Below are 12,482 nucleotides of genomic sequence, written 5' to 3' on the forward strand. Positions count from 1 at the left end.
GCTTCTACAACCCCACCGGCCAGCTCCGCTCTGCCGCCCTCGCTACAGTCCCCCGCTTCCTAAGAGCGACCTCAGGCGGCAGATCGTTCTCCCACCTCGCCGCAAAGACCTGGAACACCCACCTACGGCAGACCCAAGACCTGCTGACCTTCAGAAAACTCCTCAAGACCTGGCTTTTTGAGCAGAAGCAGCATTCCCCACCCCAGCGCCTTGAGACCCTCACGGGTGAGTAGTGCGCTTTACAAATGATATGATTGATTGATTGATTGTTGCAGCCTCCCCCTTGACTCTAGCACGATGAAACCGTTTGGCGTACGCGCGCTATACCAATTCTTTTAACATAACAGTTGGTTGATTGAGAAACAAAATGGACAGCAAGGAAGATGTGACGTTCAGGTGGTTTGAAACCAGCTGTGGAGAACCCACTAGCAGCAGCCAGTTATCTAGGTATCGGAAAATTGAGATCTCGAACCTATGCCGAAGTGTGACGACTGTTGCCATCACATTATTGAAGACTTTGGATGCTGAAATTATTCCAAAAGGGCAGAATGCAAACTAGTAGTGGATGCAGCCTACCACAAAATGCAGGTACCTCCTGTGCAACTGCAGGATTGGTAGACAAAAGACAATTTTAGGGACACCACATGTTCTCATAGATCAGAACCAACAGCATTTGAGTAAGAGATGGCATTAAATGCTCTTTGCAGAGGAAGAAGTTCAAGATACCCGAGGTACAGGATCAGACGCAGACTGCCGTTGCACCTGGTACCAGGAAATACCAGGAATAACATCCGTGCCCAAAATACTGCTCGGGGACCACGCTCACCATCCCTTTCTGCAACAGGCATGCCACCTACTGCTGGAGAAAGTGAATGTTTTCATCTGTCTGGGAGGAGACAACTGGGGGAATGATGGGTAAGTAGCTACAAGGGGAGTGCACAGCTCCATTCTATAATTTTTTGGATTCACTGGTCCGTCATGATGGGCACTCCTACCTCCTATTTGCAGGCCCATTCATGCTGATGGGCCGTGCAGCAACATGTCCTATATCTCCCTGTTCATCTCAAAGGATCATGCCCTCCTAGTAGCTGGGCTTCCAGTTAGGCCTCTCCAGAGAAATGTCACACTTATTGACAGAATTTGGAAGGCAGACACCGCAATGTCATATGCCTTCCAGAGACAAATTAACAAAAAGAGACTTCTTTCAAGAAAAGAGTTGAAAAATAAAGGGAATGTCAAAGATATCAATCGAAGGCAAACCACTATGACAAAATCTGCTGATCATGTACTCCATGAAGGGAACAATTGCAACTTGATGAAAAAAATACTTGAGCAGTGTTTATGTAGGAGTGATTTAATCCAACTTTGCGGCTACACTTTTTAAATTTTAGTAAGTAACCACAACTGCTTGTGTTTTCTTAGTTTTAATAAGTGCCAAAAAAGTTTTGGTTTTCAGCTAGAATTTACTGGTCAACTAATCTGTAATCTGCTATTTAGATGTATTTTTTAATATACAAAATGGTAGAACAAATGGTCTCTTATGGGCATGTTTTCCTAATTTTTATCGCATTTTGTATATGAAAATGTATTTAATAAAATTGTTCCAAGGATTCTGCACATGTACAGGGATTTTCTACAATTTATGGTTTCAGAGGAAAAAAAACATTGTCCCCCACTCTTCCAACACGCTCTTTGTCCTGGTGAAGTCTAAGGCGATTCTCCAGTGTGAACACCAAAGCTGGTTCTGCTCTGTTCACAAAGTGAGCCTTCACACAATGCCATGCAGAGAGTGATCACCTTTTCAGAGCAGGGCTAAGATGGATTTGTATATGGTAGCTCTGTCTAAAGACAAAGATGTCTTAAAATACCAGTAGCTGAGCACCTCAAGAATTCCAATCTATCACTTACCTTTTTGCTGTCCTTTCACACTCTTAACACAGGGACCTGGAATTTCTGTTCTCACATTCAATTGACCAACAATATATTAGGTTACGTACAGATAAAGAAAAAATACCTACTACAGGCTACACACGCACACATATCTCTCTCTCTCTTGGAGAGACACTGTTTTCTCTGCCCCATGCCACAGTCCTCTCATGTACTATACCATGGGAGTAAATCACCTCTCTCAGGCTCCACTAGATGACTGTACAGACATCACTTAGCCCCCCCCGGCACCCTTCCACCCCCGCGTATACTATGCCAAAAAAAGGAATGCCACTAACTGGCTCTCCTTACATTTCCCACAATCCACACAACACAGAGTGCTTCTCTATGTGATCCTGTTCGCACATCCTAGCTGGTCTCACCCGGAGTCTCTTGATCCCCGCACGGGTGATTTGTTGACAGTCATACAGTTCGATCCTCTCCAGGCTGTGGCAGCTCTTCAGATGCTCCAGTGAGGCGTCTGTGATCAGTGGGCAGTTGTCCAGCTCTACCACCTCCAGACGGTCATGGGCGCAAGTGCCATTGCCAAGGTGTCGAATGCCATCATCCGTGATAAGTTCACAGTGCGATAAGCTCTGTCACCAAACAGGGAGGAATATTAGAAAAAGTGTCAAACACTTCATTTCTGTGCCCCCTCTCTCAGCGTGCCACTTATTCAACTCACCAGGACCTGCAGTCGCGGGCAGTGAATCGACAGTTGTAGTAATGTGCTGTCTGTGATCTGTGCAAGAAAACAGATGGTCATTAAGACAGACACAGCAATATAGCAACTTTATTACGCATATTTGCAACCCACAAGAACAGAGTTAAACATGAACGTGGGGAGTATAATAAAAGTTCTGTCATACAAACTGTGAGCTGCTTTGACCACAGTAAAACCGTCTAGAGGAGAACCACAATAACTTTCCAACTACAGTGACCCTTCTAAAAAAACAGAACTTTTAAAGCTCTGATCTAAGACTTCCAGTGACCCTTGTAAAATAAACTATGTAAAAACTACTTATGGGACCAGACAAAAAAAAGCACAAGTGGCCAAGACCCAAGTACGAAGGAAGTGAGAATAAAAACAAATTGCATGTAACCTCATTCAACACTGGCACATAGGTTGAGGAGATTACCATTGCACAGGACCTTCTGTGGCAAAAATACACAGGGAATTTACAACAATAGCTTCCGCGTTTTATACCAGTAAAACCAGAACATAGGATCAGAAGTACAACAGTGACCTGTCTATTCCCATTACCCCCCCCCCCCCCCCCCCCCCCCCCCAAAAATGAAAAAAAGTACAAGAGAGGCTGACAATCGAATCTATTAGTGGGATATCAAAGAGGGTGGATGCACCAGCAGCAATATCTGCAATCAACCAAAATAAGGTGCCTTAGATGAGAGGGAGTAAGTTAATTTATCTTTTGGCGCCTATTTTGGTACAAGGGTAGATTCAAGTGGTTGGACTCTGGGACGGAGGAATGAAAAAGAAACGAAGCCATTCAGACTTTGGCAAAAGCACAGAAATATATGCACACCGTTCAGTGCAACTCTATGGCTTTTAGGGTCTCATGTGTTACTCAAACACAGCAAGATTGTCTAAAACAACCTGTGGAGCCTATTCCTCAGATAAACAACACACTTCCAGATTATGGTTGGCTGACTCTAAAGAGACCTCCTTGATCCAACCTCTCCCTCCTCTTACTTGCACACACTCCTCCAGATCCATCTTCTCCAGTTCATGGCAATTCTATGGAGAAAAAAGAGGTATTAAGCAATGAGCATAGAACGCCTCAAGGCACAATAATGCAAAATATTTCATGACAGTTTCCCAGCACCTGCAACACCCTCGTGTACGTCTTTCTAATCTCTTATACTAAGTTAAATCTTGACCCCCTGAGCCACAAAAAAGTTCCATACCTCAAATAGGATTGTAAACTGACAAGGTTTCCAACTTTCTCCCAGCTCTATCCCTAACAAACCTTAAAGTTAAAATGGCCCCTGGACATCGCCAAGTTGCAGGTCTATAACCACACCCTGATGATTTTGACAGCTTTCCAGAACTATTTGATTCTAACCTATCCTGTAAGTCTACTCATCACTTCTAAAGGGAAAATAAAGAGTTGCAAAAAATTGCTCCAAGAAGTAACGTTTCACAGCATAAATATGCAACAGATTCAGATGGCTTAAAGAGAGGCAAGTCAAGAGAATACAGAGGAGGAGGTAGAGTAGGAAAATACCCTGTAATAACACCTGGTTTACCTGAAGATATTGGTGAGCATTGGAATCAAAACTATATTCACTTACAAAGAACATGGTAATATTGGTTTCTGACACTTAATTGACTCTAAAGCACAGCAGCTCTCAGGAGGGAGGGAATATCAGTCCCTCTTGAAATACCAAGAGACCAGGTAACTGAGGACACTCTAGAAATTCGTTGAACATAGCCACATTTATGGAGTTCTTGAACTTTAGGAGAGGTCTGCAAAATAGGGGTACTATGTGGAAATTAATAAACCAATTCCCCAGAATAGCCTCAGGGATTTCTTTCCTGCTCAATGATACAAACAAACTCAGACCCTTGGTGATTGCTAACTGTCAGACAGCAGTCAGAGGAAATCAAACTTGTTTAAGAAGAACTGAAAGATTGAGCCATCTCCTTATTGTCATGAGCATGGCAAATGGCCGCTCAGAACATCCAACAATGTTCTTTTCTCGTTTAGATAAAAGGATATGAAAAATATGCAGTTCGGCTAGGCCTAGTCCCCACAGCTGGACAGCGAACTGCCATAAGGAATAAAATTGTGACCCTTCCTTACTTATTCAAATAAGCTGACAATATGATGTCCATCGCAATATCTGGGAGAAGAGAAAGGGTCACCTTCATTACCAAAACTATAATCATTTTCAAATCCACATGATTTATATGGAATGTAATTCCTAAGCTAGTAATGAGATCACTAGAAAGCTGCTCTTATAAAACTCTGAGAAATTAGAGACCGTTGGAGTAACTAGATTTATGAAGCAATTACCAAAAAGTCACCTTAATCTTTTCTGGATAACTTTTTTTTCAATTAATATTATGGCTCTTGTGGTTGATCCAAATTAAGAGGAAGCTGGTGTTGCAGAGAGCTATTCAGACAAATCGGAGATTCTACATGTATTAGGAGGCCATGTGGACTGAAAGAAACCACCATTATCCGGGTTATGCTCTCAATCTGAGGTGGCCAATGTTTTGCTTTTGCTGTCCAAATCTACACTTTATCTATTGGATGATGAAACTTATGCCCTACTCCTCTCATATGAGTCTACAGACATCAGCAGAGGTGTGGAAATTAGATCAGTCCCGATTGACGCAAACAGAATGCCCTTGCCTAGTAACAGAAAACTTAAGAACCTAAAACAAGTCCAGTTAACCGCCAGTATTCAAGAGATGAACTATGGTATCTCAGGGAAATCACTTCTATGCCTACTGCTCAACTATCGTTCTGCAGCAAAACATCGCTCAGACATTGCTGCCCTCATCATTAGTCAGGCAGTTGATGTAACAATCTTAAAAGAAACATGGCTTACATGGATCTACGGGTGCACCTACATTATACCGTTGTGAGACAAGACAGACTAAATAAAACAGGAGGTGGTATAGCATACACCGCTCCGATCTCGCGGTAATCCAACTACAATCCGACCCTCTTGAATCCTGTGAATACCTCGGTCTCGCTATAAGAACTGTAGATAATCAAAGATGGAACTTGCATGCACTCTACCATCCACCAGGCAAAAATGCCTCTTTCCAGTTAATGGAGATCATCACGGCTAACTCTAACATTCACACTAATGATATATTCCTAGGCAACTTTAATTTAAACTGGAAAGATAATGACAAACAGGTCAACGTACTCAAGACTTTTTAGCAGACCTAAACCTTACTCAAGCCTGCACACTGCCAAGACCAACACACACACACACAGCCCAACACACACACACACAGCCCAACACACACACACACAGCCCAACACACACACACACAGAGCCCCACACACACACAGAGCCACACACAGAGCCACACACACACAGAGCCACACACACACACACACACAGAGCCACACACACACACACAGAGCCACACACAGAGCCACACACAGAGCCACACACAGAGCCACACACAGAGCCACACACACACACACACACACACACACACACACACACACACACACACACACACACACACACACACACACACACACACACACACACACACACACACACACACACACACACACACACACACACACACACACAGAGAGAGACACACACAGGGACACACAAACACACACACACACACAAAGCCACAGAGAGAGAGAGACACACCCTCACCCCGGGGACTCTCCTTATTTACAAATGGGTTATTCGAGGCCCCCACCATTTCCCAGAGCTCACCGTTGCTTCCCTCAGTCCAGGCCAGCTGGTGCGCTAGTGTCCATGCCCTGGGCACCCACTGCCTCTCACCACACGCCCACCTCTGCTCAGTAACGCCCCAGGGAACAGAGGCAAGAAAAGCGATCACAACCAGGGTACAGAGGCACGAAAAGCGAGCACAACCAGGGGGCAAAGGCAAGAAAACTAGCCGAACACACACACAGAGCCCCACACACACACACACAGAGCCCCACACACACACACAGAGCCCCCCTACACACACACAGCCACACACACACACAGAGCCACACACACACAGCCACACACACACACACACAGAGCCGCACACACACACACACACACACACACACAGCCACACACACACACACACACAGAGAGCCACACACACACAGAGCCACACACACACACAGAGCCACACACACAGAGCCACACACACACACACAGCCACACACACACACACACAGCCACACACAGAGCCACACACACACAGATCCCCCCACACACACACAGCCACACACACACACACACACAGCCACACACACACACACACACAGCCACACACACACACACACAGCCACACACACACAGAGCCACACACACACAGAGCCACACACACACACAGAGCCACACACACAGAGCCACACACACACACACAGAGCCACATACACACACACAGCCACACACACACACACACACAGCCACATACACACACACACACACACACACACAGAGCCACACACACACAGACCCACAGCCACACACACAGAGCCACACACACACACACATAGAGCCACACACACACACACATAGAGCCACACACACACACATAGAGCCACACACACACACATAGAGCCACACACACACACATAGAGCCACACACACAGAGCCACACACACACACACAGAGCCACACACACACACACACACACAGAGCCACACACACACACACACACACAGAGCCACACACACACACAGAGACACACACACACACACAGAGACACACAGAGCCACATACACACACACAGCCACACACACACACACACACACACAGAGCCACACACACACACACAGAGACACACACACACACACACAGAGACACACACACACAGAGCCACACACACACAGAGCCACACACACAGAGAGCCACAGCCACACACACACACAGAGCCACACACACACACACACAGAGACACACACACACAGAGCCACACACACACACACACACACAGAGAGCCACACACACACACACACACACACACACACAGAGCCACACACACACACACACACACACACACACACACACAGAGCCACACACACACAGAGCCACACACACACAGAGCCACACACACACAGAGCCACACACACACACACACAGAGCCGCGCACACAAACACACAGAGAGACACACACAGAGACACACACACAAAGCCATAGAGACACACACACCCTCACCCCGGGGACTCTCCTTATTTACAAATGGGTTATTCGAGGCCCCCACCAAATCCCAGAGCTCACCCGTTGTTTCCCTCAGTCCAGGTCAGCCGGTGCGCTGGTGTCCATGCCCTGGGCACCCACTGCCCCTCACCACACGCCCACCTCTGCCAGCGATCACAACCAGGGAACAGAGGCAAGAAAAGCGAGCACAACCAGGGAACAGAGGCAAGAAAAGCGATCACAACCAGGGAACAGAGGCAAGAAAAGCGATCACAACCAGGGAACAGAGGTAAGAAAAGCAATCACAACCAGGGAACAGAGGCAAGAAAAGTGATCACAACCATGGAACAGAGGCAAGAAAAGCAAGCACAACCAGGGAACAGAGGCAAGAAAAGCTATCACAACCAGGGAACATAGGCAAGAAAAGCAAGCACAACCAGGGAACAGAGGCAAGAAAAGCTATCACAACCAGGGAACATAGGCAAGAAAAACGAGCACAACCAGGGGGCAGAGGCAAGAAAAGCGAGCACAACCAGAGGCAAGAAAAGCGAGCACAACCAGGGGGCAGAGGCACGAAAAGCGACCACAACTAGGGAATAGAGGCAAGAAAAGAGAGCACAACCAGGGAACAGAGGCAAGAAAAGCGAGCACAACCAGGGAACAGAGGCAAGAAAAGCGATCACAACCAGGGAACAGAGGCAAGAAAAGCGATCACAACCAGGGAACAGAGGCAAGAAAAGTGATCACAACCAGGGAACAGAGGCAAGAAAAGCGAGCACAACCAGGGATCAGAGGCAAGAAAACCGACCACAACTAGGGAATAGAGGCAAGAAAAGAGAGCACAACCAGGGAATAGAGGCAAGAAAAGCGATCACAATCACAATCCACCGCTACAGCATTACTGTGGGGTAGTCAGTGAGGCCAATTCTCAAACCTGTTCTGCAAACCAGGTCCCCCCTCTCCAGCAGCGTGTGACTGTCCTCCGTTCGCTCACATCACCCTCCAGTGCCACTGCTCTTTACAGCTTCGCCAGCGTTCTCTCCCTTTCTTAGCCCAGGGCCAACGCTGCCCAATGCGGTCGCCGGCTGCCTCACTGTGTCTCGTCATTCTTGCACTCAGGGTTGCCCAAGCCGCCCAGTCTCTCGGGGGGGCCGCAGGCACCCGCGCTCACCTCGGCTCTTCCTCGGAGTGCCTCCTCATAGCTCGCCAGGTTCCCACCCCTTCGCCAACGAGCCTCACTCACCGGGCTTTCCTGTGCTGCTGGTCTCCTGGGAGGCGTCTCGCTCCTGGGTTGCGGGCTGTGTGTGACTTCTCACCGGGTTGCTGGCACCAGCGGGGCCTATCCCCCCGGTGCTACACAGCTTCTCTCGGCGGGAGGGGGCATCTCTGGTCTGCTTCTCCACACGGGAGACCAGCAAGGCGCGGAACAGCTTCTTAGCCTCCTGGGACACTCCTCTTCGGGCGGGGCTCTCTCCCAGTCATGGGAGCCCAGCAGACTCTGGCTTGCTTCTCCTCTCTGGTACCAGGATGTCCTGGGAGGCGGGCTAGACCCCCATCCTCTCTTTCACAGGCAACTTCCTTTTCGTTGTGGGGCAACACCCGCGGCTGGGACCAATCCCAGCGCGAGCAGCCATGTGATGTCAGCAGCAGCCCGGCCGGTGATTGCTGGGCCAGCGGCAGTGAGTTTATCGGGGTGGGCACCATCTTTAAGGCAAAGTCCCTGGCAGGGTGGGCACCAGCTAGGGGTATCGGAATAGCAGCAAGGTCCCTGGTGGGGTGGGCACCCACTAGGGATAAAAATGAGCAGATGTGCGGGTCCCGTCCTCTGCAGATTGGGGGGCGTGTTTTTCTTTCTCCTGCCCCCCTCCCTCCCCGCCCAGTACAAACACGTTTCTGAGAAGTGCTGCTATCCGCCTGTTGTCTGCTCATGCTGCCTGCACGCGCCAGTCGGCCCTCTGATTGGTTAATAAGGAACACCAATGGCAGTGTTTATTTGGGCGTGCAGGCAGCGTGATGGGGGCGTGTTTTGGACTGAGGACGTCACAGAGAAAAAACACGCCCCCCAATCCAAAAAAGACAGGGCTTACCTTGACAGACAAACCTCTTCTCCAATGGCTGGCTGCAGTTTAGGAAGACAGCCAATGGAGAAGAGGGGCGGGTTAAAGCCTCACTACTAAGGCACATACGGCCAGATTCATGAAACGAAAAATCGGCTCGCAAAGGGCCAGATTCTGAGAATCTGGCCCTTTGCGAGCGCAAATTTGCATTTGAGATTCATCATCCCAAATGCAAAAATCGCTATTATATAAATCGCAAATTTGCGAGCAATTGCATTTAAGGAATCTCTATTTGAGATTCCTTAAATGCAATTCATGACACATTTAAAAAATGCGAATTCGCAATTTCGGGCCGCAATTTACAGCAAGGTCAAACCTCGTGGTAAATAGCGGAAACTTACAGCTAGATTCATCAAAGTTCCGTTTTGCGAGTCAGTAATAGCGATTATTAAGGAATCGCTATTACACTCGCAAAAAGGGATTCATGTACAAATCGCAATGTTTTTTGCGATTCCTACAGCTTCCTTATTTGCGATTAGCTAATTGCTAATCGCAAATAAGGAATAACTCCCCAGTCATCCCTATGGGCCTAAAGGCCCATAGGAATGAATGGGATGACATATCTATGTGCGAATCGCTATTAGCGATTCGCATTTTGACTTTGCGATTCCAAGGGTGCAGGGGTGTCCAAAGGACACCCTGTTGTACCCCTGAAATGACGTTGGACGCTGGTGTTACGCACACACATGTCCCAAGGACATGTGTGTGTGTGTAACATACAACTTAGAAATATGCACTTAAGTGCATTTTTCTAAGTTTCCGCTATTTACCACGAGGTTTGACCTCGCGGTAAATAGCGTCCCAAAATTGCGAATTCGCATTTTTTAAATGTGTCATGAATTGCATTTAAGGAATCTCAAATAGAGATTCCTTAAATGCAATTGCTCGCAAATTTGCGATTTATATAATAGCGATTTTTGCATTTGGGATGATGAATCCCAAATGCAAAAATTGCGCTTGCAAAGGGCCAGATTCTCAGAATCTGGCCCTTTGCGAGCCGATTTTCGTTTCATGAATCTGGCCGTTAGAAAAATGCACTTAAGTGCATTTTTCTAAGTTGTATGTTACACACACACACGTGTGTGCATAACACCAGCGTCCAATGTCATTTCAGGGGTGCAACAGGGTGTCCTTTGGACACCCCTGTACCCTTGAAATCGCAAAGTCAAAATGTGAATCGCTAATAGCGATTCGCACATTGATATGTCATCCCATTCATTCATATGGGCCTTTGGGCCCATAGGGATGACTGGAGAGTTATTCCTTATTTGCGATTAGCAATTAGCTAATCGCAAATAAGGAAGCTGTAGGAATCGCAAAAAAAATTACAATTTGTACATGAATCCCTTTTTGCGAGTCTGTAATAGAGATTCCTTAATAATCGCTATTACTGACTCGCAAAACGGGACTTTGATGAATCTAGCTGATAAAATCTCTCCAGCGAGACTGTGGAAGCGCAGCCTACGCTAGCCGAGACCTAATAAGGAGACAGCACCCATCATCCTGCCAGCTAAAAACTCGAAGGAAAACTAGAAAAGACTACAACAAAAGCATTCTCAAATCCAAAAGGATTTTTTTAGATCTGAATTGGATAATGCCAAAAACAGACCATGGAAACTCTTCGAGATGTTAAAACAACAATCCAATAAATTGGCAAAATCTGCTCAAGAAGCAACAAAAACTCAACTGAGCTGCGAGGAATTCTCAACATTCTTCGCAGACAAGGCAAACTCGCTAGAAAGAGAACTCCGGATGGCAGCTGAAAACCTCGCTAGCCCATTATCATCACAGTATGATGCTACCATGCACACCGCTCAAAATATGACGAAAAATAAAGCACAATTGTCGACCTTCAAGTTATATGACCTGAATTCCACTATTAGCCAAACTACTTGAAAAATACATGCAGAATCAACTGAGCCACCACTTCACTAATTTCGGTCTCTTGGACGACTGCCAATCTGGATTCCGACAAGGCCACAGTACGGAAACGGCAATCTTACATATAATGGAAGATGCGCTACAGGCTCTGGATCACAATGAAACATGTCTACTAGTTCTTCTTAACCTGTCTTCTGCATTTGACACGGAAATCATGAAAAAATACTAGCCCGGCTTGAAGACAGGATGGGATTATCTGGAAATGTTCTGAAATGGTTTAAAATTCGATTGGAGTTCCAAAAGGATAAACATTATCTCCATCACTATTTAATCTATAGGTCGAACCCCTTACAGAAATTCTCCGGCACGCAAACATCTATCACATGTACGCAGATGACACTCAGATCTACATCAAGATCTCGTCACTGGAAGAGATCAAGACAATGAATGAGGCCTTAAAAGTGAAATTACATTGGTTAACTAGCAATCATCTGAAATTAAATGCGCAAAAAGGGAATTCCTATTAATATCCCCTACACAAAGCTTCGCAGATGTGAAGGAAAATCACCAAACTGATCACTGCACTAAACCGCACCACTATCATAGTTGACTTGACCAAATCACTAGGAATAATGCTTGATAACCTAGACATGAAAGGCCACATCAAATCAATGGCAAAA

General features: G+C 46.6%; 1 protein-coding gene across 1 annotated transcript in view; it reads right to left on the reverse strand.

The window, feature by feature from the left end:
• Positions 1 to 12,482, reverse strand: part of FBXL20 (F-box and leucine rich repeat protein 20) — a 658,452-nt gene that overhangs the window by 83,525 nt on the left and 562,445 nt on the right. Inside the window, exons 12-14 of the mRNA XM_086924342.1 lie at positions 3,638 to 3,682; positions 2,612 to 2,668; positions 2,310 to 2,522 (exon numbers count right to left, since the gene is read on the reverse strand). Of these exons, the coding sequence (XP_086780468.1) occupies positions 2,310 to 2,522; positions 2,612 to 2,668; positions 3,638 to 3,682 (315 nt within the window). The remainder of the gene's footprint in view (positions 1 to 2,309; positions 2,523 to 2,611; positions 2,669 to 3,637; positions 3,683 to 12,482) is intronic.

This window comes from Lissotriton vulgaris, chromosome 5 (genome assembly GCF_964263255.1).
Source record: "Lissotriton vulgaris chromosome 5, aLisVul1.2, whole genome shotgun sequence".
In the NCBI taxonomy this organism is placed as follows: Eukaryota; Metazoa; Chordata; class Amphibia; order Caudata; family Salamandridae; genus Lissotriton; species Lissotriton vulgaris.